Here is a 27,351-nt window from a genome sequence, read left to right on the forward strand (position 1 = left end):
GCAAAGAAACTTTTCAGAAGAAGTGGCATATGCAGCTGACGATGTGAGTATTTGATGGTGAAACTTGAAAGCACATTCACAGACACTAGCACAGAGAAACAAGAGACATGTGAGCCATGGGTACTTTCTTGTCAAGTGGTGCCCAGCTTTGATTACCCATGGGTGCAATAACAGGTGATTCGTGCTATTTTCATCCTGACTCTTTGTAATAGTAATAGCTTGGTGCTTCTGCTGGTGCAGTCACCCATGAAGTGGAGGTTGTGTGTTTGCAGTAGTCAAACCACTGCAGACTTCCTGCGGTCGGTCCCTTTGAGCCACTTGTATTTGCTGTAATGATTTCTAAAATCATGTCAGGCTTTCTTAATTTTTTATTGCAAACCAACTCATGCATTTGGAGAGAAATACGGTACCTCATGAATCACGACAGCCTACATGATACTACTGCAATCAAACATACTGAAGTGTTCTGGCTTAGATCCAACAGAGAAAGGAGAATGAGCATTGAGGTTGCAAATCCAGATGACATTTCAGCATTAATTGAGGCCATTACCAAGATATAAAACTTAAAAAGGCACAGTAGCGTGAGCTAAGGTCAAAATACTAAATTGGGGTTTAATTTTCTTAGCTGTCAATGTTCTTAGTTACTGCTCACTGTTACTTATATGGTGATTAGCCAAAATCTCTTCGATAGTATAGTGATTAAAATATTGCTGGAGTGACTTCCAATGTTTTATGCATTTAAATCTCCCAAATTATAGTTTCATTAGGCAGATCGCTCTTGCATAAAGTAGATACTTATGTGTATATATGCAATTAGGAAACTAATGGAGCACATGAAGGCACAGCTAAGAAAGAGTAAATATGTCAGGAGATTAACAATCAGGGATCTGTAATGGTAGATATATTCTGGATGTCATGACCCATTTATAAAATGCCGTGACCATTTCTGACCTGTTAAATTTTATTCATAAAGATTAAATTAGATAATATTTAGGGTTTGGATTATCTAATATAGATAACTGATATATTACAGTATCTATATGCTTACAGGCAAAGCAGTGTCTGCTTGCTTATGTCATTTTATGAATTTCAGTTTGTATGAAAGAGTGAACCTTCAATATGCTAACCTGTTCTCATGTTTAAAAATCCTTATGGAATATTCCAGGAAAATATACGTATGCATGGACTTGTCTGCAAAACAAAATTTGCAAGATACTAACTTCCTGTATTTGCAAAACACCACATTGACTTCAAATGTTTCATTTGTTTGCATTGACATTTATTTGGCTGAATTGCTTTCTAGTTTTGATCAAACACCTTAAGTCTTTGTGTTAGTTTCTTAATATGTTTTTTTGGGTATTTTTTTAAGGAAAAAAGAGATTGTTTGAAGTACCCAAGTTCATCAGGGAGGATAAAAGCACAACTGACTTTACAAAAAGGAGACAATTTAGTCTAACAGAAGTAAAGGAAACCAGTATTTATGGCCTGCTTATTTTGCTTTTAACACCTCATGGTGTTATGCTTTTGGCTAGGATAAATACGCAATTTTTAGGTAAAATTATGGAGCTTGTCCTGTTATTGAGCTTTTAGTTGCAAGAGAGTCAAAGCTTATATTTCTGGAAACAAGTTAACCATTTTTCAGACAAGTATTTATGATTTACAGGAAACTTTAGACCAGGGTGAAGGAAGACTGTGATAGAGGTGCTGAGTTTACTAGTTTTGCCTTTTAGATCATGGCTGTCTTTCCAGATTTTTCCCTGAAAATACTATATACATGTAACATAACCAGGCAATTATCTGCCATGATCACTTTAGAACTAATATGTGTTAGAAAGCAGAGCTGCGTTTGAGAACCAGTCACAACACACTCCAGCACACATACAGGAAACTATGGTTGGATCTTCTGGACAAGCTTCAGCTTGACATTGCTCCTGGATTGGACAGGAGCTCTAGAAATCTGCTGATTTGTTTCATCTGTGCTACAACTTTGTCATGTTATAACTAGAATAGGGAAAACATCTGTCTGGTAATGAAAGACCACAACAGAAATGACAGTATAAAGCAGCTTTGCTTCTCTTCTGCCAGTAGCTGTGTTACATCTTCCTTCAAATTGACTTGTAGATGGGCAGACCTGATACTTGGACAGAATGGTTGAGTATCTGAGACTGAGACTACTTGAATTCCATTTAGTCTTCGAGTGTTTTTTCTTCTGTTTATATAGAGATTCATATCATTCTTCAAAAGACATATATGATCTTTACTATAATCCTGCTCATCTTGTCTAGAGAATCATTATTCTCATTCTAAATCTAAAAACAGCTTGGGAATTTACTGGATGTGGAGAAAAGTATTTCATTTCAGGCTTTGAACTACTTTAAGATTTTTTAAGTTTTCTTTTTACTTTCCTATGTATGCCCAGCTCTTCAGCATAACAGTAACAACTGTCTGAGCCCTTTGTCCTGTAGTTCATTGTGCTGTAATGTTGGAGAGTGAGTACACAGTTCCCATCAGGTTGAACTGCTCCACATGGATTAGGGCACTGAGCAGCAATGGTATTGTCACTGCCTAAGAAAATGAGCAGATGAGGTAGTGAATGCTCAAACTCTTCTTGGTGGTGACAGGACGAGGAGGAATGGGTGCAAATTGAAATATAGGAAATAGCAGTAGTCATGGGAAAGGGGCCCTAGCCTTCAGCAGACATGCAGTACAAAGTGATAAGAAATGGTAATTACCACATCTGGATTCTGTGATCATGTCTATATCCATTATTCCATATAATTAATTTAAAGTTCTTTCTCTGCCTTACTGAATTTCTCATACTGAACTTCTCTCCATGCCTGGGGAGTCAGGCTTGGGTGTCAGGACAGATTGTGGCTTTCATGAAGCATACTTTTGTCATTTCCAGGATTCATATTGCCCTGAAAGAACTCAGACTGGAAGTATTCAGTGACTCTAGGGTGAAAAAAACGTTTTTCAGTGTTCTTGTGAGACAGTTGTGTGGATTTCATAAGCACTATTGTCTGGGAAACCTGATGAGATTTTGTAGGCCAGCAGCCATAGTGGATATATGTTAGTCCATACTGATGTCCTGGGAAAGGAAGATCATTAACAAATGCTTATACGAAAGTTCAGCCTATTAACAATTCTTTTGTGTCTCTGTTATGCAAACAGCTTTTTGTGTCCCATTTCTCACTTTATGGAAAGGAGGTCCATGAGTACATTGATCTCTGAATCAGCAAGGTGTTCCGTAACAGTGTATTTATTTTCCTTTTTTTTTTTTCTTATTTAGTCCTTCCCCCAGTTCCTGTTGGTTACTGATCCTATTAGAATTTCTGTGTCAGGCCATTCTGCAGCAAAGTGTTGTACTCACATCTGTACTGCAGCTAAATTTGCCAGTACTGGGATGGGTAACAGCTCATTCTCTAGAGTGAGTGTTGTCATCATTAGTTTGATAATGATACATTGGCCTTCTCCAAAGAGGAAGAAATACTTGTAAACTCAAACCAAGAAATTTGGTTTTTATTAGCCATTTCCATGCTGGCCATACTGTTATGCAATTGTTATTTGCTCAGCTCTTTACAACTTCAGTCTGTAAGCAATGCTAATTTGAAGGCCATTAGTTTAGCACTCCAAGCTACTTGTCTGAAGCACAGTAGGAATTTCAGCACTCCCGTCAATGCAGTAATGTTACCCCAGGTTAGTAAACTAGGAAACCTCCTTGGATTAGATGAAGTATTTTCTGTGCTTTTCTCTGCACTTAAGCAACATTTGCTAGAAGGAGCAGAAGGGCGCAGAAATTGCTACGTAAGGCATGTCAGACTGCTATGATTATACTCTGGTAATAGTTTAAAAAAGCTGCTTACACAGCTGTCAGACTTAGAAAACTGCTATATAATCCATCTGGAAAGTGGATTCCACTGTAAACTTACGTAATTCCAGCTATTGTGCTAGTGCAGCTCTTTCTCACAATGGTGGTCTAGTGTGTTACTCTATGAAATATGCAACTTCTGCTCAATTCTAGGCACAAATGTACATGAAATCCATCTGAAAAGACACTGTGAAAGCTGGTCCTATAATAAAAAAGGGTTCATTTTGCCACATTTTTTTTCTACCTGTGGTGGCAGTTAGGGAGGTTGGATTTACTTCCCTATGGCTTTCCAGGCACATAAGTTCAGGTAAGGGTTTGAATTTTCCTCATGAACTTAAGTGCGCATATTTTGTGTTGGTAGGTCTTTCATCATCCACATATGTTTTGAGATCATGTCTTGTAGTCTTGCTAGTTCACTGCAATTACAGGCTCTAAAGACTTACATGTTGGTGACTGTTGGAGAAGGACCTCAGACGTCATGATCCCTTATTTCTGCTGTCAGCTGGAATCTTAGAAATGATAAATATATTTCTTTGTGTTTCTGTTTCTGTGTGAGCCTATGATATTAACCATAACTATTTTGTTTTTTCCTTAGGAAACTGTCCTTGTAAAGTGTAGCCGTCCTGGTCATGCATCAATAAACAAGACTTTTCAGTTTGAAAGGTGGGTAGTCCTGTGTAGCAATCTTGATTGCTGGAAGTTCTGCATAATCATAGAATCACAGAATAATTAGGGTTGGAAAGGACCTTAAGATCACCCGTAAGTCCCTCCAACAGATACCAGGATGGTTGAAGTCCCCCATGAGGACAAGGGTCTGCGAGTGTGAGGCTGCTCCTATCTGCCTATAGAGGACATCACCCACAGAGTCCTCCCGATTGGGTGCCTGTAGCAGATCCCCACAGTAATGTCTCCCATTGCTGTTCTCCCTTAGACCCTGACCCACAAGCTCTCTGTTGACTGATCACCTGTCCCCAGACAGAGTTCCATACTCTCCAGCCTATCACTGACATAAATAGCTACTCCCCCTCCTGCCTGGCCTGTCTTTCCTAAAGAGTCCTCCCATCCCAACCCCCCAGCCATAGGAGCCATCCCACCACGTTTCTGTGATGCCAATGATATCATATCCCTGTAGACATGCACACATCTCTAATTCCTCTTGTTTATTCCCCATACTACGGGCATTTGTATAGAGGCATCTGAGCTGTGCTCCAAATGAGGCTGACTCATTGGCTGGATTGGCTGAAACAGCTCTGCATCGCTCCAACCATTTATTAAAGGTGCTGGCAACTGACTGGGAGTGTTGGAATGGATCGATACCCCCTCACCCAACACATCTAGTTTAAAGCTGCCTTGACCAGCCTGGCAAGTCTCCTACCAAAGCAGCTCTTCCCCTTAGACCAGCTCCACCGGCCTCCAGTAGACCTGGCCTCCCAGATCAAGTCCCAAGTTCTAAATGCCCAAATCCCTGCCTATGGCACCACTGTTCTAACCATTTATTAACCTGCCAAATCCACCTGGCCTTTTCAAGGTCCTCCCCTTTGAGCTGGAGGATCGATGAAAAAACTATCTGAGCCCCAGAGCCCCTAACCACCTCTCCCAGGGCTCTGTAGTCCTTCTTAATGATTCCCAGGCTACTGCTGTCAGTATCACCAGCGTCCACATGGACCACTAGAAGTGGGTAATAGTTGGCAGAACCTACTAGACCAGGCAGCCTCTTGGCAACATCCCTGATCTGAGCCCCTGGTAGGCAACACACCTCTCTCGAGAAAATGCACTTCAAGATATATATGACACACTTAGTCTTCCCTCTCAGCAAAGACTGAGTTTGAAAGCTGTGTAGATTTATTTGACCCTCTTCCCTGTCTGAGTAGCTCTGATGATTCTTGCAACATGTTGTGAGATAGGTAGTAAAATGTTACCCACATTTTAAAGGTAAGGAAGTGATATTTGCCTTTCAGTACTTGAAGAGTGCTTGTAAGAAAAATGGGGACAAATTTTTTAGCAGGCCTGTTGAAACAGGATAAGGGGTAATGGGTTTAAACTAAAATAGTGTAGATTAGGACTAAATATAAGGAAGACAGTTTTTATAATGAGGGTGGTGAAACACTAGAACAGGTTGCCCGGAGAGGTGGTAGATGCTCCATTCCTGGAAACATGGATGGGGGTCTGGCTGGATGGATCTCTGAGCAACTTGATGTAACTGAAGATGTTCCTGCTCATGGCAGGGGTTGTGGACTAGATGACCTTTAAAGGCCCTTTTCAACCCAAACTATTCCGATTCTATGAATTGAGGTGGATTGCATGTCTTCAGCGTTAGACATACATACAGCATGACTGAGCAAGTAACCGGACTAAGGACTTGTAAGACTCGATGTTGAGCCATGCTCCTTTTAACTTAGAGTTAAAATGCCCTGAACATGGACAGCAGAGTAGAGTAGTGGCACATAAATCAGTGTTCCCCAGGGAAAGGCTGTGGTGTGACCACTTACCTTATTAGATGCTCTAGAATCCAAATAGGCAAGAGAGATTTTGAATGCACTGGCTGTGGTAAGGGTTTTAGTTGGTGTTTGTGCCTTATGGGACACCAGAGAGTCAGTTCGCAAGACAGAAAACTGCAGGGAATCAGGCTGAAAGATGCGTTATGTTCTTTCAGAATGGAGCTGACCTGAACTTCTGAAAACAGGAATGAAGGGTTAAATTTTAATACAAATGAGATTTCTGTAAATGAAGAAATGGAAAATTTTGCCCCATACCTTTTTCTAATGCAAACTTTGCATCTATACATTGCAATGACTCATATAGTAGGCCCTCTACCCTGAACCATGCCTCAAAATCCTCTGGAAACAGAACACATGAGGACAATTTCATGCTTCCTTGCTCAGAGGCAAAGCTTGATTTAAAGTCAAATGTATCCAGCATGAATTATCTGTCCTGGTTTAAACTTAAGTTCTGAGCCTGCTCAGCCTGAATGCTGTGGGTTTGTTAAATGTTGCCAAGTCATTCACCCTTTCCTTGAAGAATCTTTCTAAGATGCTGCCTTTTTCTACTTACAAAGACCGGGGACTGCTGTAGTATAGACCACCAAAACCTGAAAGTTCCTGGGATAATGCAAATCTTGGGGAAGCTTTATTGACCCCATAGGTTATAGGACTCCTTTGACACCAAGCATATGAGATTTCTCAAGGTACATGACCTCGTCACGTGTCTGCTAAGCTACTCAAAGTAATTCTTTTCATCCTCCATCTATACGTAACACAGCCATGCCAGTTGAAGTAAATGTAGAATAGTGCTGGAATTCAAACTCTGTAGAGCAACACCATTAATAGTATTGACATAGGACTCCAGAGATGTTGTGACTCTGAACATGTGGTGTAGATCCTGATAATCAGGAAAAGGGTTAAAAAAATGTAAATCCCCCAAAGAATGCAGTTCTTGGGGAATGTTTTTCTAGTGTCCCAGCACAGCTCTTTCCTATAAACAGAAGAGCATATGGTTCTTATGAACTCAAAAATGTTTATTTTGTTAGCAACGTTTATGGAACTAATAAATGTCAAAATATTTGATTTCAGCTCAGGAAGAAAATTCCAGCTTTCAGCATGTTATGCTTTTATAGTTTTATTGGCAAATCAGTTAGCAAAATAAAAAAGATGCTCAGAATTTCAAGGTGAAATTAACATTAATCACTACACAGGGACAAACCTGTCATCATTCTGGTAAAAATACATGGGCTTGTAGAAAGAGATTCTCTGGATTTGCTGCATCTTTCATGGTCTCAGATTAATTAAGCGAGTGTCCATGCCTCAGCCAGTGCTGTGATTACAGTGTAGCATATACTAGCTCAAGATAGCTTTAAACTACTTCATTTGGGTACTGGTAGCGTATGAATCACAGCACCTAAGTAGTGGCAATAAAACCCCTTTAGGAAATTGAGTAAATACTTGGAGTAGTTACTGTAACATGGAGTCCCACATCTTTCCTCTGAACAGCTACTAGAACCTGAACCTGTCATATTAGCTATGGCTGTAGTACTTGACAGTGCAAACTGACAGTAAGGTTGGTTGATTCCACCCCTGGTAATGGTTGATAGCAAGACAGTATGAATATTCTCATCCCTGAAATACCTAAATTGTAGGGATTTTTTTAGTGTAGTGATCTCTGAGATGCTTTGATATGTTAAGAAGAAAAACATTTCAACATATACTGACTTGGAGACCTCGTTGGTTAAGATGGAGGGCTTGGTGCTAATGAATATTTCATGAATTGTAGATGATAAATGAAGCAGAGAAAAGTGTTTGGAAGTGCTTTTGCTCTCTTATATTGACCTTGCAGATTTGATGTGCAAAGTTTACTGAAGCATGTGCGTCTATGCATGCAAAGCAAGGACAGGGGATTGCTATTCAGTGTCTATGTCCTCCTAGTACAAACTGTGCCACATCTCTGCATATTTGTTGGTTTCTCAGTGTAGTATGACAGCACATCAGTGGAATGGCAAGACAAGCAGTATTTGTCCATCAAGCCAGACAAGTGCTCCTTTCTTGATTAAAGAGAGTACATTTTCATGCAACTTATAATTAGTCTGTGGAGCACATTGCCACAGGATGTTACTCCAGGCCAAGAATTCAGCAAGATGTAAAAAGAAACGGAATGCTAATTCTAATAATATTTTCTTTGAAACAGAGATTCAACTCATATTACAATTTTAAGGCCAGTTTACAGATTTTAAGGATTAGGACGAGGCATAGAGATGAATTACTGTGTTTCCAGCCACCATAGTGTTTCTTGCTCCTTCCTTAGGCTATCGTCAGGAACAAAATGCTGAATTAAGTGGGTTGGCTCTAATTCTGTATCTGGTTATCAGTGCTCCCTCTGTAAAGTCTTTTTTATGGAGAACATGAATGCAAAATCTACATTTGTGCAAGCTATAGACTGTCATGGCCAAACCATGGTCAAATACAGAGCTTGAGTAAATGCTAAAGAGCACAATGTCTTCATTCAGTCACACTTGTAGTATCGTACATAAGCTGTGGGATACACTTCTAAGTGAAGTGTACTAGTCTACAATATACACACGGAAGTGACTATGCTTTGTAACGTTTGCTGCTACCCAAAATTCCTGTTTCTAGTTAGTCGTTTTGCTATAAGCCATAAAGAACACACATCACTCATTGGAAAACAGAGCTAAACAAAACAAAAATCACAACAGAAAGATATCAGAAAAGGAAGCTTTTTCCAAAGATAAATATTCATACCTTAAATACTTAAATGTGGCTAATGATAGTCATGTTTTATATTCTGTTCATCTTGTATAAACAGTGCTTACTGCAGGCTGTAATCTTGGGGAGGATATATTTTTGGTGTGCTAGAGAAGAAATGAAGGAGTTAGAATGCCCATGGTTTATGATCAGAATTATCTTCCCTTTGATGATTTCCTATTTTCAAGTCTTGATTTTATGTTGTAAAAACTCGGAAGGATCAGAGGAAATATTTCTTTGAAGGGGAAGGGTCCTGTGTTAGTTTGTTTTTTTCCTTGAATTTGAAAAATGTATGCAGTTGTTTTAGATGTTGTTCTTGCCTAAGGATTGTACTGTCATTGGTCTTTTCTAAAAGGTAGAAGAATATTCAATTTCATTGTCTTTCATTCTGTTTAAAAATTAGTTTGAATCCACATCATGAGGTAAAAGAAAGTCTTCTCTCCATTGAGAAGGGTTTATTTCAGAGCAGATAGTTCAGTTGGGATGGGGATGGATGTACCATAGGCTGATGCTGCCCACAAAGACAGTGCATCTTTAAACAAAACCCTCAGGGGCCTTCTGATTTCTGCTGTGCCACTGACTCTCCTTAGACAAGTCACATGGCAAGTTTGCAGCCTCTGTACCCGAAAACCTTATCCGCATCTGAAGGGAAGCACAACATGACCATTCCCTTTCTTATGGACAGAAAGGAGACAGAGGGGACAGGGATATTTCAGTCTGGCAGGTGGGAGAAAGTAACAGAGATCCAGTGCAGCCTGAAAAAAGTAGATTCTGTCTGCCAGAGAGGCAGGCAGAAGGATTAGGGTAAGTTCAGAGACCCACAAGTGTACACCTGTGGGTCGTTCCCTCCAGCACACACTACGGCCACTCCCAAAAAAATGGGCGAGAACTTTGAAGTTCTAATTTTTAGTTCCCTGACATAGAATCATAGAATGGTTTGGGTTGGAAGATACCTTAAAGATCATCCGGTTCCAACCCCCTGCCATGGGGAGGGACACCTGCCACTAGAGCAGGTTGCTCCAAGCCCCGTTCAACCTGGCCTTGAACACTGCCAGGGGTGGGGCAGCCACAGCTTCTCTGGGCACCCTGTGCTGGTGTTAAAAGGTCAACAGGTCACAAGTTTTATGTCACTTGCTTACGTTTCCCGTAGTGTTATGTTCTTGCATTGTGACAACATGTTTATATTTTTTTCTTCAGTTAATTGTTACACTTTGCTCTTCAGAGTTTACAGTGCTTCAGAGACTCAAGACACAGTATTTGCGGATGTGGCCCCTTTGCTAACATCTCTCCTGGATGGGTAAGTTAAAAGGTGGAAGTAAGGAAGCTAAAGTGGAATAATCTACTTAAATCCATCAGTTGTTAGTTAAAAAAAAAATTACTTAATAGTGGCCATCCTGTTAAGTTTTATGGCTTTGCAGTTCCATTTCCCTGTCTTCTTTCTACTCAACACCAAGTAAATGTTATTTCCCCATACAAAAAGTCAAAACACTGTTTACAAAATTTAACAGAGGAGACAAATTTGGAAAATAAAAAGTGTGTTTGTTTGGGTTTTTTTCTCTGGTGTCCTTCTGGCAAAGGGAAGCATCTGTTCTGGTTTAGTGTACAGCACGGGCCATAGGAGGTTGTATGATCAGTTCCTGGTTGAACCAGAACTGAGCATCCTCAGTCATAGTTCTAATGCTCCTTCAGGCACTGGGTTTAAAACAGAATTCTTGTTTGAATACAAAAATGATCAGTAAAAAGCACTATGCAGTTCACTTCTGTCCACAGCGGCGCAATTGAACAGTAGCAATCCTTGTTCCTGGCAGCCCACACACTGTGATTTCCGCGTCTCCTTTTCTTAAAAGCAGCTTTGAAGAGGAAAAATCAGGATATCGTGAATACTGGGAAATCCCAGCCATCCCTTTACGTGCGTCACTGCGAGGCCCACAACAGTTACCTGGTCTAAGGATCCTATATGACATTATTCTAGTTTAGCAAGGATCAGTAAGCACAGTTTCCATAGCTGAGCAACCTAGGGACCTTTAGGTTGGAGGAGCTTTAAGAAGTCCTTATAGCCACTGTTTTCTCTATTTTTTTTTTTTTTTGCAATGACCATGAGGTTTCTTTGGCTTAATATGTCATTTATGTATCTTCAGACATATCTGATCTGTACTTGATCTGCTGTACTTCCCACTTTCTAATTCCCACTTTGGGAGAATCCTGCCCTAAAAGCTAGGGTTTTATATTCAGTTAGGAAATGTTCTGCTATTGAAAACAAAAGACCTGTCTTGTTCTTCCAGAAGTGCCATTTAAACAGAAGCAGATTTTCAGGGAAGGCGAGGCTGTGCATACAAGCCCTGTTTCTCAGCAGCTTTGCCATTGTAAATGGGAAACAGACATACTTAGTCTGAACCTTGAACCTCTTTGCTGCTCCTGATTGTTTTAGTCTGGGCTCCAAAGTGGTCTGTAACAACTTTAGCTTAAGTAGAAAGGTGTGTTCCACTCCTTTTCTTTATTTTTCTTTCTTAATGAATTGTTTCACTTTTCAGTATAAATATACAGGAAGAAAGATTGTTCCATATGCAAAACAGACAAAGTACAGCAAGCTTCAAACTTTACATTTAGTCATACAGGGCCAGCAAGGGAGTAAGATAACATTTCTTTTCTTCGCAGCATTGAGGAGTCGGTTATTTATTTTAAAGAAGAATACAATTCTCTGCCTTTGATTTCCTTTAACAGTGTTCTCTCCTAGTGATAACTTTGCGATACTTAGTACCCATACTCTTTTTAGGAGAGAAATACTATGAAACTATTTTATGTCATCATAGCAGCCTTCCGGTATCTGAAGGGGGCCTACGAGGATGCCAGAGAGGGACTCTTCATCAGGGGCTGTTAGTTATAGGACAAGGGGCAATGGATTCAAACTTAAACAGGGGAGATTTAGGTTGGATATAAGGAAGAAAGAAGTAGTAAATGCTCCATCCCTGGCAGTGTTCAAGACCAGGTTGGATGGGCTTTGAGCAGCCTGGTCTAGTGGAAGATGTCTCTGCCTGTGGCAGGGGGTTGGAATCAGATGATCTTTAAGGTGCCTTCCAACCCAAACCATTCTGTGATTCTATTGGTATTCTAGCTTGACAATAACAACTTTTCTAACCAAGAATATAACTAAAGAAGCAGAGTGTAGAAGGAGAGATCAGGGCACATAGATGAATCATAGTCCAAAATTTTCAGATTGCTCTATTTCAAACCCTCTTGTTGGAACCAGAACACCAATGAAGTAAATCAGTTACGTATTAACTAGTCTGCTGTTTGTCATCTTGTTGAATCACCCAACAACCCCTTCTCTGCTGTGCCTACTTAGCTATAATACTGCTTTGGATAGTTTTAGCTCATTTGGGCTTACTGTTTTGGCTCTGGCAGAGAAGTTATCACTGATTGATACTTGATTTGCATCTCTATCTATCTTCAATGTTACAAGCACCTGTCTACTTAGCTTCTAATCCAATCATCTGTATCTTGTCAGAGCTATTTTGCCCATGATGCTTACTTTCTAACAACTAGCAATTAAGGAAAACTTGAATAGCTGGACTGTATGAAAGTTTGAAGGACTTCTAAAAAGGCTTCCATTCTGTTTTTCCTAAGGAAAACTACTACTTAAAAATTTCTGGTTCCCTTTTTTGGTTCTGCAGTTCTCTTTAATTTTGGAGTGGGGCTAGAAATCTCAATAAGCTATGGGCTGGCTAGACAGTGTGTCTTAGGGGTGGAATTGTGAAGATGGCTCACTGTAAACCTAGTTGAAAACTACCAAAATTAGTGGGAGCATTTCCACTGACATATATGGAAACAGAGTTATGTCAGCAGTGAATACTTAGAGAAATCACTCATTTCAGATTTATAGCTCTGTCTAGCCTATTTCATTTTGCTGCAGTGCTCTTTATTTTCAGTTACAGTTATCCCCTTTACCTCACCAAATCTACAAGTAAACTTCTATTTTATACTCTGCATCCTGTGAAAGGACCTTACTGTAGGTTCACTGACTGCAACTTTGATTTCGTATCCCCAGAAGGGATACCCAGATATTTGCTGTGTTGCTTATCAGCCCACATTTCTTTCTAGCAAGAAAAAGCTTGCTAAATATTTCTCCAAAAAGAAATGCTTCTAGGCATGTTTAATATGCAAAAAATCACTGCAAATATTTTTCTCTGCAGTGGCCATGCAAGTATTTCATGACTTGAAACCATACATTTCAAATAATTAGATGAGGGGTGTTCATTGAAATATGCTGGCATGTGCTTGAAACAACATTTTTGATACGAGGAAAAGCATCGGATAACCAAAAGCAGCTGCTTGGGTCTGCCCACAGAGGAGGTAGCTTAAGCAGTGAAATTTTACTCCCTGGCAGAACAGGAGCAAGCCCATTCTTGCAGCCTCCAGTAGAACAGAAATTTCAGCATACTGCAAAGCACTCCTCGAGAGTCTGCTCATGGTGTACCTCTGAACAAACAAGATAGATAGTCCAGGGAAGGAGCAGTCCTGTCAGCATAACTGCACGTCTTCCAAGAGTGCTTATTGACAGTCCTGTGGTCAGCACCAAGGTGCTAGCATGTGCTGCAGGGCAGACACAGCTAAGTAAGGACCAACCTTCAGCTGCATAGTACAGTATTGGTCCTCAACACAAGGTAGTACTGTGGCTGGGTAAATCACACTTTCTGGATAGGACTCTTACATCTAAATTCAGATCCCTGCAGCACAGACATCCACAACAGAGCTCATAGCTACGGACTTCTACGTTACTTATTTTCAGTGCAGAGAAATGGGCATTTTCAGAGTTTTTTTCATGAGATGATGTACTTTACATGCCTACTTCAGAAGATGATGAATTGTGTTTCATAGGTGCCTGTACCTCTGCAGTGGCAGTGCACATTTTCACCTTCTACAAGTTCAGAACAGTTCCTGCAACCTTCATTCCAGAGTATTCTTTGTGTGCATGCTTATACTGAAATAATGCAGTTGGTTTAAAATGTGTGCCTCTTACTATTAGGGCAGTCTTATCTTTTCCAGTGGCTATGACTGATGAGCCTGCCTGAAAAAGACTATGAGAGCTGAAGAGTTCCCAGCTGTTAAGCTGTTCCCAGCTGTTAAGATATTAGTGCTGTGGTTTGTAGTGTAGCACTGTAAGACAAATCAAACCCAGCAATGGTTTACTTTAAAATGCTGTACTGTAAACTGCAGTGGTTCAGGAGCTGATTAACAAGCAGCTCAGTAGTGCATGAACTGGAAGTTGAGCAGACGGGAGGTCTAACCTCATCAGTCATTCCAAGCTAACCATCCCTTAAACTCTGCTTAAAAGCATCCACTCAATTCTGCTTAAAAAATAAAATCTGTTTAGGCAATGTAATGAGCAGTGCTTTAATTTCTGTCAGACTTCAAGATCTCCGGAAAGAAATCTGCAGGGGCACTGTATTTGGTTTTTGTTTCAGTTTGTGTTCCTTGTTGTGAATTAAGTTTAGTTAGCAGACCAAAATTCACCATCGCACCAGGAGATGCGTGAACAGTATGCGATGGTCGGGTGCAGAGAATGTAAGGGTATAAAACCCCAGGAATTTTTTTGTTTGGGATCCATCCCCAGAGGCACCCAGCTCGAGCTGCTCCTACCACTCAATTATTAAATTATTTCTCTAAGACTCAGATGTCTGGGACTCTGCTGTGGAAAACCTAGGGCGAAGAAGTTTCCTTAACATGTCCGAATTGTTTGAGCTTTGACTTGCCACCTATTGAACACATTTGGTAATGGTAAAGAAAATGAAGGCCCTTTTAACTTTCAGGTACAATGTGTGCATCATGGCTTATGGGCAAACCGGAAGTGGGAAGACATACACAATGTTGGGACCGCAGCCAGAGGAGAACTTTGTGTTTGCCATAGAAGATGAATCAGAACTTGGAATTATTCCTCGAGCTACCCAAGAAGTGTTCAGGTAACAACCAAGTGTCAGTGGCAGTCACCTTAAACTTTACAGAAAGGATGAAATAATCTTTGTAATGTATTTGTCATTACAGATTTCAGCTTCACAGTGATTAATATTTATAGCTTCTCTGACTGCCATTCGATATTTGAGTTTTGATATAGATTTCTAGTCTCTCTTCTGCTTAGTCTGATTTTCCTAAGAAAATAAGATTATGCAGTCCTGCTGTGTGTTATCTGCCCATCTGTCTTTCAGACTCCTAATTAACTTCTGAAAATGCTTCAACCAGAGTTGTGGGAGTCCAAAGGATAATTAAGTTCTTACATGTTTTGTGAAGATTGACAATTGGAATAGATTAAAAGGATCCAGATTAGAAGAATAATAATATTATAAGAATAATAGTAGAGGTTTTAACCACAATCTGTTCTTACTTGAGAATTCTTCGATTTTTTTAGTTTAACCTAATGCATGATTTGGATTGATACACTGCTGTGTTATAATAGAAGAGCCATTAGAGGTTTTTCCAGCTAAGCTCTTTTGGAGAAGGGTATAAGCTAAATCAAAGATCCAATTTTGTACCAGAATAACTATGTCTAACTGTAAATACTCTCCTTAATATATGAATTTTCTGAGGCTGGAGACTGACAGCCTCTTATGGACCTAGCTGTGCAGTTTACCATCTCTGCCTGTTCATTGCTTGCACTCTGCCAGACTTTATCATACCTTCAGCTCTGAATGCAATGTCTAGCAAAGAAATGGTATAAAAAAAATCTTAAGGAAGGAGGGAGGCTAGTAGGGAAAACCATTTGAAGTTGGAACAGCTGTTTGGAAAATGAAGTTTTATTTACTACTTCATGTATGATTTAACTGTATATTCTGATTCTTCAGCTTAATGTTAGTATATGGCTGAGGCAAAGCCATGGCTGCAGATATTTAATAAACACTTTTATCAGATTGTAATTAGATTACAGTTAAAGACTAGATCTTTCTTTACAGATTGTTTACTTGGGATTTGACTTCACATTTTTTAGCTTCTTTTTTCCCTTCCACCCCCCACCCCCATTTTTATTCTCCAGGCTTATTTCAGAAAAGCCACCAGGAAGTTACTGGGTTGAGGTTTCTGTTGTAGAAGTGTATAATAATGAAATTTTTGATCTTCTGGCCAAAGACAGTTGTGGAAAAGTATTTGGCGTCAAACGCGATGTTGTCACAACCAGAGAAGGAAAGAGCGATGTTCCATTGCTTACGCATGTGTAAGTACATGATTTGATCCTTATCAGCTGACCATCATCTGGTGTCAATGCAACTGCATTACAGGCACCAGTTATCACTTCTAAACAATGAGTCCTTGCCATATGCAAAATAACAGCTCTCACTGTTTCCATTAGCTTAGGCTATTAGACTGCAGTGGGCTGCAAATGTCTAAATACTTCCAGAAACAACAGTAAACTTGGGTTATACTCCTATATTAAGCACCTTCCACTCAGAATGCCTGAAGATAGCTGTGTATTTTGTTGTTGCTAGATCTATGGCCTCTCATCAGCTGCAGAAAAAGAAGGGGTAACCAGTTACAAAACACCTTCTCCTCAGTCTTACTAGATTATAAAATTTTACAGCTTATAACAGTTATGTACGTAGTTGTAGAGTGTTAGCTTTCCATACATGCATTGGGGTTAAAAAAAATACTTTAGAAAGAATAAAATTTTAAGTGATCTTTTAATATCCATCTTACACTGCTTAGTGTTCTGTTTTCATAACTGGGCACATTTGAACCCATAGTTCTTGAAAATCCAGGTTCTTCAACCTAAAAGCTAAGTAAGCTAGGCTTCTACCCATTCAGTGTTAAGACACATACCTTCCCTGCATCGGTTCATGGTAAGTTGGATTCTTATTTACACATCTTGATGGTATAGGGAGTGCTGAGGTATTTTAAGACTACAGTTATACTTCCATTAATGCTTTCTTGTACTTACTAATCATTGTAAAGGCTTGTTCTAGTTCACATGGGAATAATTCCTGGTGTTACGTATGTGTAGAATACAAAGCAAATTTATACTACTTTCTTGCTATATATAAAACACTTGGCTAATTAGACTGTAAAAATCACATGTTCATAACAATTCAACTCTTAGCAAGAGTAAATCTGCTTCAGATGTTTCATTTTAGTAAGGATTGTGTTGTTTATACTAGTATTAAATCAACATTAGCAAATAAAAATTATGCCAAGGAGTACTAGTGCCACCAGAGAAGTGATGCTTCCCAGTGGAGGTAAGCTACTAGACATCTCCTTGTGAGCACCCAGCATGTGTACAGATTCCAGAAGGGAACATTTCTCTTGTGCACTACAGAGAGGTCTAGAAACTTAAAAAAATTATATTCTGCTCCTAGGGCAAATGGTATTTATGAAAAGAAACATCTTGCCCTATTGAAAAGTTTAGCACAGTCTTATAGGGTTATTTATGTTTCTGAGAGAAACACGATGGTTTCTTCACTTCTTATAATAATTGTCTGTCATTGTCTGATCTGTACTTTTCCAGAAGGAATTAGAAGTCAGATATGAAAAGCATCCCTCCTTCCCCCCCACACCCATTAAAATAAAATACACCCTCAGTGGAAATAATTGAAGGCAGTATTTTTGTCATGTGGGACTGACTTAGTCACATAAGCAGACTCATAGTTGTTTGTTTATATGGGTTTATGCTATTGCCAGCAAGCCTTGATAAAAATACAAGAATGTACTGGAGGGTTGCACAAACATCTTTCATTCTACCTAGGTATACTTATTTACTGACTTCTATTTTCCAGCCCTTGAACTCTCATAGAAATGTGGGAGCCCAGAGAAACTGTAAAGTGGCTTTCTTCACCACTGGGGCTATGTAACTCTCCTTTCTTTCTATGAAATAATAATCACTGCAATATTCTAGAATGGATTAGCATTTGTACCTAGGGTACGCCTGCTCTTCAGTCTTGAGGTTAAATATGATTTCCAAAGAAATTCTGCATCCTTGATTGCACTCTGCATGCTCTGTAAGAGCATGGAATGAATTAAAGATTACTGGAGCTTGAAGCGATGATCCTTTTGCCCTGTCTGTATTATGCTGACTTGCAGGTTTCTCAGTCTCTGTTCTTGGATTTCACCAACTGTGACTCTACTCCAACTTTTAGTGTCTGGTAAAGGCTCTGCTGTCAAGGGACTGAATAACTTCAAAAGAGGTTGGGAGCAGAGTCTAACTGTTGCGTGCCGAATCTTTCTTGAAGGAGCTAATCTTTTTCTTTGACTAGGAAAAAAGGAACCATATGACTTAGAAAATTAAGATAGGTACATATAGTGTGGGTATGATGGGAGTTAAACTTTTCCTGCTTCATCAGAACCTCCAAGTAATTTATAAGTATAGTATTTCAGCTAGTTTCATTCCTGAAAAGTGCCTACTCCCCTTCCCAAGGGATTTTTGCATACTTATTGGGTGACCCATCTCTTTTCCTAGGCTTTGGGGAAGGGAGAGGCGAGATGTAGCTTGTGCCATAGATACAAGAACTAGAAGCTACAATAAGGTTTCATTTGTCCTTTTAGTTAACAAAATGGCTTCTCTATTTCTCTAAATTTTAATTTATGGTAAAGGAACCTGGTTCCTTGAACTAAGCACCTCTTAAAACCCACTATAATTGATAAATACTGAATTCTAATGCAAATATAAATAGTAATATGGATTTGTATCTCAATTACAATGCAAGCAGCGAAAAAAGTCCAACTCATAAACAGGTTATAGTAATAATTACACAGAAAGGTTAATACGAAAAAGCAAACCCAAACAAAGTAAGGGAACCATTGAATGAGGCCACCCAGCTGCCTGAAATCTAAAGTAAACAGCTGGTGCTTTGAATAAAAACACATCCTCATTTGTGATAATATTTCATCTATAATATATTGGCCTGCTGGGTCTCATTGGCTTCTCCATATATCCAGTAGAGTCAGTAGTCTCTTCTGCTAACATGTACATCTTACTGAATCACAAAAACCTCAGTCTCTTTCTTCTTTTATGGCTTGGTTGACTTTGGAGAACATTCAGCATCAAATTTTTAACCTAACCACAACAGGGCTTCTCTTTGTAGGATCTGGCCCTGGAACATGTGGTACGTACAGCATGATAAAGTTGTAGAGATAATACTAAAAAAATCATTACTGTCAGTCCTGCTGAGAGGCCTGCAGCACTGGGCTGGGGATACTGTTTATCTCCAAAGTCAGCTGCAGTTTCCCAGTAGGAGACCAGCACTGACAGCTTAGTCCAAGGCCTATCTTCTGCAGACGCTAGTTAAAGGACAGCAGCTTGTAGCACTGACCGCTTGCCAATGCACAGCAGCAGCCTGCAGAAGCCAACAGCCTGTTGCTACCTGCTAGTGAAGGCTGCTTACCTCTCAAACCTTTCAGTCTTGGCTGACAGCTACTGGAAAATGCAATTCAAAACTCGGGAAGGTAGGATCTGCCTCCTTGGACTTGAGGCAATGGTCAGATTGCTCCAGTGTGAGGCTCTGCCTTCTCTGCCAGTAGGAACTAAAGCCGCTGCTTCCCTTCTGGTGCCAGGTCAACCAACCAGGGAGACAACCAGTGGCTGTGCAGAGGCAGAGATATTAAAGGGGAGGCTGGCATGTGGATTGACAGGCAAAGTCTGTAGTGATCATTTAGCTCCTGCAGCCCTGGTTACACAAGTAACTGCTTTTAGGTGGCTGCATCTCTTCTTAAGCGTGTACAACATGGTGTGGCTAAGTGTTCTTCTGTTCTTCAGATGCCCTTGCTTTATTTTTAGAAGAAATTGGTTTACTTGGGTATAGCTCTTTTGTCTTCAAGTATTTCTGCTCTGAGCATAAAATAAGTCTGTGCCCAATGTGACTTCCACTGAAATCAGCCAAATCTAAGTCACGAAGCCCTCACTGTATATCACGTCTACTTTTGCTCACTGCAGCCGTGTGGAACCAAGCCTGCAGCCTGTCAGGAGAGTTATTAATGGTGCTGGTGTTACAGGGCATTCAGTAACCAGGCTGTGATATGCAGGCATAGTAATTTATACCCCCATCTAGAAACTAATGTTTAGGTGATGTAACTTGTGTGATCATTGAAGGAGGCAATGCACTGACAGGAAAGGGTAGGCAATCTTACCTTGTTTATTTTAAACACTGCAAACCTGGGGGGAATCATACTGGTTTTCTTCCTTACTGAATCAGTTTATTTCACTTTCTGTGTTAGGTTTTTGCCCTTCAGTTGGTCATATTTACGTATTTCTGGAAAAGAAAATGGATAGTACGAGATAAAATGGTCTGTAGAAACTTATGTCTGTGTATTCTGATGCTGTGCTGGAGTCCCTGCTTATTGAACAGTGTAACTAACCTTTTTACCAACAATTCTGGATTTAAAGGCAAAATATGATTTCCAAAGGCCCAGAGATACCTATTTTCCCTAATTCTGTACCTTTCACAGAACAATAGCTACCTTAACATAAACTGGACAATTCCACTTGCGTAAGACCAGATTCTAGGAATGTCTAAATCTGTGCTTTCTCTTCCAAAGTGTGGAGGTATAGGAATTTCAGTCCTGGAGAGCTGAGCTACATTACCTATGCAAGGCTGGCAGGCCACTTCAACATTTTCAGTACTACATCACAGCTTTTGTCCTGAATTTTCATTTTGGTCTATATCCCATCTGAAAAAGTCTGTAATACAGTTGTTTGTGCAGCTCAAAACTGAGATTCGTATAAGAGCTAGAAGAGTGGGGGGGGGGTGGAAATGCTCAGATTCATGTCTAAGTTGTCAGCTTTCTTGTGTGACTTTTACTGTCCGTTAAATCTTCTGCTTGTTTCTTTACTCCCTAGGACTGTTGAAAATGCATCCGAATTTTTGCATCTAGTCAACAAAGGCCTGCAGCTGAGAGTCAAGCACCCAACACTGGTACATGCTCATTCCTCTCGTTCTCATCTGGTAGTTACATTGACCATAACCACAGTTGTCTCTGGAGATAACTTTGGTAAGTAGGATGTTACTAAAATACAGTTGGGTTTTGAACAACAGTCTGTGGACTGACAGATTTCCATCGGTTTTTTCCTCCTTTTTCCAATGTTTAATCCATTCCCTCAGTTCTTTTCCATTTTTTAACTTCTACTCACCTTCTTCAATAACAGACCAGTTTGATGTTTGAATGCTACTGAAACTTTTACTTTCATAAAAACTTTTAACTTTCCTTTACATATATAAAGAAGTTCTTGAAGTTTTATAGCATAAAACAACTAATGAAAGTAATGTTATCAATAAGTCATAAGATAGATACTCAAATACAGTAGTTAAATCACTTCATATGACATTGTACTCATGCTAAGTTTGTGGTAAAGTAACCATGCCTTTTAGGGACCATCATATGCTTTTGCGTGAGAAAAAATGATTTTTTTTTTTTTACCTGCTGCCTTGCAAAAACATGCATTAAATTCATAATCTCTTGAACTGTTAATAAAAGGCCACTGTAGGAACAGACAGCACAGTTGTCTTATTTACTATGGCAAAACCTGTATTTCTACTTTTCATTGCCACACCAAGACTTACCAGATTATTGCTTTAGGAATAACTTCAGCCTTGGGGGGTTAACTTTGTTTTCTTTTTGCTCATGTTGTAATTAGGTTCTCTGCTTCCAGTGCTGTGGTCCATCTCCTTCATGCTCTGCAACAACAGGATGGGTTTAGAAAGTGGAAAATACTTAACATTTTTTCCCTTAGATTGCTATCAGAAATTAAACCAACAATATTAGCAAAACAGAACAAACAGTGCCCTCACTTACCTATGGGCCTTGCCAAAAGACACAGTTACTTCACAAGTTGCAGCTCCAGTATTCCAGATGTTAGCTCTTGCCAGTTCCAGATTCGTGTCAATCAGACAGGAGTTACTTTTCAAAACAGTATTTGCACTGTGAGGGCACCAGCCCTCTTGTCTAGGCCAGGCTTCCCTTCTCCACTTCTCATTGCAGTCACTCTTCTAGGCCATGTTTTCTGGTAGCAAAGCTTCACAGAAAAGCCTGAGTTATGTTGAATGCAGACTAAGGCTTCCAGCTCTTAGCGCGTGGATGAAGATGTGCAATATGGGGGGTAGAGCAGCACTGCAAATGGGACCTCACTATGGCAGTGTGACAGCACGTTCTGTCTTGTTTAACAACAGAAAATCCTGATTTAAATGCTAGGTGCAATTTTCAAGTATCTCAACACCGGAGATTTAAGGCAATTAAGTTAAATAAAGAGTTGTAAAGTGTGATGAGTTCTGCACCTAAATCCAGGGTTGACAAGCCAGCACTTTTTCAGGTTGGATTAAAGTCTTTCAGAGTTTTGTTTCGGTATTATCTGCTGTTTGAGGAGAGCAGTTTCTTAATGTCCTCATCTCAAACTGAAGAGGAGCAAGAACACTTATTTTTACGCTCTATGGCCAAAAGCAATTTATTCTGTGTATACTAACACAGCTGCTTTGTCTACACTGCAAGCAGCTAGCTTGCATTCTATCAGCAGCCTAGCTTGAGAGATGGAGAGCTCTGCAATGCAATTTAGTCTACTCCTTACTCAAGTTTTGCAGCTGGAACTTTGTACTATTGCACCTAGGCTCTTAAGTCTCCAAGAAAGTCTACTATGTGTAGCAGACTGTGTGCCTTTTATTCTTTTATGTCTTGCAGAGAGAAGGATGAAAACCAAAACACTGAGGGGAAAAAAGAAAAACTTCTTTGGGAAAGTCCTTTTGCATATCCTCGTGCTAAGCTAATGTGAAAGCAGCTTTCGCAGGGAATCTGTCTTCCTCTTCCTTCCCAGCAGAGAGTGAAAGCCACATAGTGCTGGTGAAGAAGAGGAAGGATATGAAGCAGTGTAGTGCAAAACAGAACTACCAGGAATAACTAATCTAAACAAATGGGAGTAATGTTACTGAGGCTAATAGCTCATCAAGTGGAGATGCAGCAGTGGGGTATGAGAGCTGAAGGAAGTCTAGAGGGAACAGCAGCTAAAGACGAAACAGCAGAGGCCTGATGAGAATTTTTTTTTTGCCCAGAGCACCAGCAGGTGATGATGTTTCAAATACATAAAACCAGGCTTCACAGCTTACTGCTTCCAAACACCCAAAATCTCACTTCGGTTGCAGTCAGTCTAAACCATGAAAAAATGACTCTTTAAAGTCCTTATTGGACTCCTGCATCTTGTTTTCCACATAGAAGTGTGAACAATGGGGATATTGGATAAAACACAACCTATACCAAGCCTTGTTACCAAGTGGTGTGATCTGTCTGATGAGCAAAACCTTAAATAAGAAAAAGTGATTCAGCCAGCCTGCGCCATTGATTCTGATTGTATATTGCTTCTGTTAGAATGGCCTGAAACAGCAGATATTGTACTTCCCCTGTTGATGCCCCATTTTTTCCCATCTCAATTTCCTTGTTTATCACTAACCAGGTACTTCATGGGAAGACGAACAAACCACTCAGAGACTAGACAAAGAGGCTTCCTGCACCTTTCCACAAAAAAGGAGAGAGAATAAATCAACCTCTTCTTCCAGAGCCTCTTCACCAGCACAGCTTGAAGCAACCGAGAAAATGAAGCAAGTCAAAACTAGATTGCAACTGGTGGACCTGGCTGGTAGTGAGTGTGTTGGTAAGCAAACATCTCTGTGTGGGCATGGATCCTCCCAGATCTAGGTTGCAATAGTAGCCTTTACCTCTTTACACAGGCATACATGCTACCCTGCTTTCACACATGGGGTGGTTTAAACCCACACATCCTGGCATAAACAGAGTTCTGGGGGTGGGTTGTTCTAGTTTTACACCGGTACAGTTTAACTGAAAATCCGACTGCATAAGCTTGAAATAAGCCCGGGGCGGTTACCCATATCATAGGTATATTATTTGTTCAGACTGGTTTTATTAAGCCTGTTTTTCTACTCTAAAAATTAGCATGTCTTTGCACAGAAATATTTAAACTGCATAAATTATTGAAATATTACACATATCCATAATAATTGGTATCACCATGTGTGGGTTTCTCTGCCTTATTATAGAAAGAGTCTTGGAGGAAGTTAATGTTGAAAAGATAATATTGTTTTCATTGTTTCTTCAAAGCATTTTCCTCCTCCTGCCTCCTGTATGCAGACAATAATTTCAAAAACTTGATTATTTCCTAAAGCACAAGCTTTTTTACCATGAAAAACCACGCAGCCAAACGTACCATTCCAGAAATAATGTTTTGAAAACTGAACCAGTATTATGAAAGAGTCTTTTACTTCACTGCCAAGAATTCTTGCTGTTGCTCACTGTTAAACTTTTGTTCTAGAGAAACCTAATAGAATTCATTCTTTTTCTCATTTGCTCCAAGTGCTGGAAACTGTCTGGTAAACATGTAACTGAGCAACAGGGTGTGTGTTCGTTCTCTCAACCGGGACAAACATCTGCCTGGTCTGGGGCTCAGTGGGCCAGATCCTCCAATGAAGCCTGAAGAACTGTGTTCACATAGGTGTTAGACGTGGCCCAGCACATGCAGCAGACTAACCTCTGTCACCAGCTACACTGCTGGACTTACTCTGATAAAAGTGAGAGCAGCTGGTAACTCATAACTGTTCTAAAATGTGGACAAGCCTAAGTGAGCAACAGTACAGGAGGCTTCTCACACACTTAAGCACCCTGCCTTGCTAGCTCTACAGCCATCCCGGATCATGTGCAGCATTTACAAGCTAAGTGGTCCCTTTTTAGCAAACTAGGTTTCAGTTTGAAAACTCAGCTAAATGCTTTGTGGAATTTTATCTAACCAAATGTAGATAATCAGCAGTTTAAACACGTACCCCATCACCTACTTGGAGTTTTCTGCTTTAGGGTGATACCCATTGTCTCAGGAGTCCGTCTTTACTTGTGATAAAAGAAGTCTGGGGACGGCTACATACGCAATGACCCCAGCGAAGTCAGTCTGAGATACAGACTGTGACAGGGTCTTCCAATCTGTTTTACTCTGTGGCTCTCTGCCAAGAGACTTTATCACTCCAGCCCCATCCCCTCCCAAAGTCACATTTCTCCAGCCCTCACTGTCCAGACTTCCGTGGGTTTTGCTGTTACTGAACCTTTTCACGTTTGCCTCTTGAACACCACACTCGTTCTCCCAGTTTGGAACGTGCTGTATTTCCTGAAATGGAAGAGGTAAAGACAGGAGGAACTCTTATCTGCACACTCACTGAGAGTTGAGCTTGCAGCACCTTTTCAAAATAGGTGTAAGGTGATGTGTAGACCAAACCTTTCCAGTTGTTCAAGGGCAGCATAGCTATATACCACTATGCTGGGCGGATGGTAGAAGGGCATCATTCTCCTTTATCAGCTTCCTTACAGCAAATCATACCACAAAACAGCACCTTGCAGGCTTTGGCGAGCATAAACCCCTCACGCTTATGGCTGCTGTAGAGTTTTGTTTCTGCAGCTTGTGCCATCACTGTCACTCCTGTTTTTCCTAAGGAATACAAACGTGGCAGTTAGTTAACTGTTATAAAAAGTGGTGGCCCACAATAGGCTTCTCTCTGGTGGACCCTGTGGACTCATGTTTTCAAAAGCAGCATTGTCTTGTTTGATCTTACGGTGTTCCTACTTTCTCGGTTCCCTGTTCCTAATACGTGTGGAGACAAGACAAATTGTACAGCTGAAGAGAGCAGCTTTAACATGAGACACTTCATGCAGACCATCTTCCGGCACTGAACATTCTTTAACCTTCCTTCAAAAGAGCAGAAGTACTGAACAATGTACTAGCAGTCCCGAGTGAAAAACCACTGCATCTTGCTTTTGGCATGGGTGGACTGGAAGTCATGGTTCAGAACTTGATTTAAAAGTGTTGCATGGTACAGCAACAGAATTTTTCACACATTACAGTTGAAGCAGCTTTGCTTGATCTTACCATTGCCTTTCTCTGCACGGCTGTAGGTATGTCTGGAGTGACGGGCACAGCACTGAGAGAGACCTCATTTATTAACCGCAGCTTGTCTGCCCTAGCAGACGTTCTCGGAGCAATCGCAGAACAGCGATCTCATGTACCGTATCGAAACAGCAAACTCACACATCTGCTGCAGGACTCCCTAGGTGAGGGGTGATTTTTCCCTGACTTTGGTTTAACAATATAGGTTTCTCTTCCCAATCTTTCCCCTCCTTTGTTATGTAAAACTAGAGGGTGATCTCATACTCATCCCTTCTATGTGGGCCTCTATTCAAAGTCTCTGGCTTTGGGGCAGTGTGAGTACACAGTGAGAGTTTTGAACTGCTCCTGAATTTGGCTAAGCCTTGCTGTTCCCAAGATTCAGTTCAGGAATGCACTTGTAAAAAACCACATAATCTCTAACAGGATCATGTAAAGGGTAACAATTGCATTTCACTCATGTTTCATATTGGGTACAGTTTGCAAGTTAAAGCTTCAGTCTTTATTACTACAGGGTGTAGTCACATATTTGCACATTCCTTGACATTATGGTTGGGTCACTTGAAGGAGCTGTCTGTTATCAACAGCCCTTATCATGGGCAGCCTTCTGCTTCATAAAAGCAACAGCAGGTAGCTTATGCTCATTGTTGTGTAGATCAGAACATTACCAATGTATAACTTACTGAAAATAATGAGGTAAATGTGTTTTGTTTGTTTTCTGCTTTCAGGGGGTGATGCTAAGCTGTTGGTGATGCTGTGCATATCTCCTAACCAGAAGTACTTAACAGAATCAATGCAGTCTCTGGGCTTTGGAACTCGTGCTCGGCAAGTTCAGAGAGGACAAGTCAAGAAGAAGAACTTCCCAGTGCTGAGTAAAGCAAAATAAAACCTAAGACTCCTGTGGATTAAAGTATTATTAATGAGTTCCTCAGACTGAAATGTATATCGCTGTCCTAAACCCATTCTTTTAGATATCAACTGCCAGATAAAATAAACAATCCTCAACATGGCATTAGTAAGTCATAAGCCTGCTGATAATGTTCTTGCTCCAAAGATAATAGCAAGTATTGACAACAGCTACCAACCATGGAGGAATGGCAGAGAAATAAATCAGGCTTTTTTAGGAAAGCTACTTCAAGATGTGGTTTTGGCAACTTGTTTTCTTTGGGCAAGTAGAACTAAATCAACAGAGCCCTGATTTAGGATGGCTTCCTGAAAGGCCAAGGGTGCATTCTGTTTTCTCAGTGGAAGACAGAAGTCTAAATATCATTGCAGTGCTTCAAAGCAGCAAGTGAAACACTTCCTTCCAACTCAGATTAAAATGAGACACATCACTGTGGCTTGCT

At 40.3% G+C, this 27,351-nt stretch overlaps 1 protein-coding gene across 1 annotated transcript; it reads left to right on the forward strand.

Moving 5' to 3' along the window:
• On the forward strand, nt 1-26,891 carry KIF25 (kinesin family member 25; the record flags this gene model as incomplete). Its single annotated transcript, XM_010010721.1, has 9 exons — nt 1-43; nt 4,464-4,531; nt 10,343-10,417; nt 14,928-15,077; nt 16,142-16,318; nt 20,927-21,078; nt 23,522-23,719; nt 26,017-26,172; nt 26,734-26,891. Coding segments are annotated over 9 exons (1,177 nt in total), but the record flags the coding sequence as incomplete, so codon positions are not given.
• Nucleotides 26,892-27,351: the final 460 nt, after the last annotated feature.

Source organism: Nestor notabilis, unplaced genomic scaffold (genome assembly GCF_000696875.1).
Source record: "Nestor notabilis isolate BGI_N333 unplaced genomic scaffold, ASM69687v1 scaffold9193, whole genome shotgun sequence".
Taxonomy (NCBI): Eukaryota; Metazoa; Chordata; class Aves; order Psittaciformes; family Psittacidae; genus Nestor; species Nestor notabilis.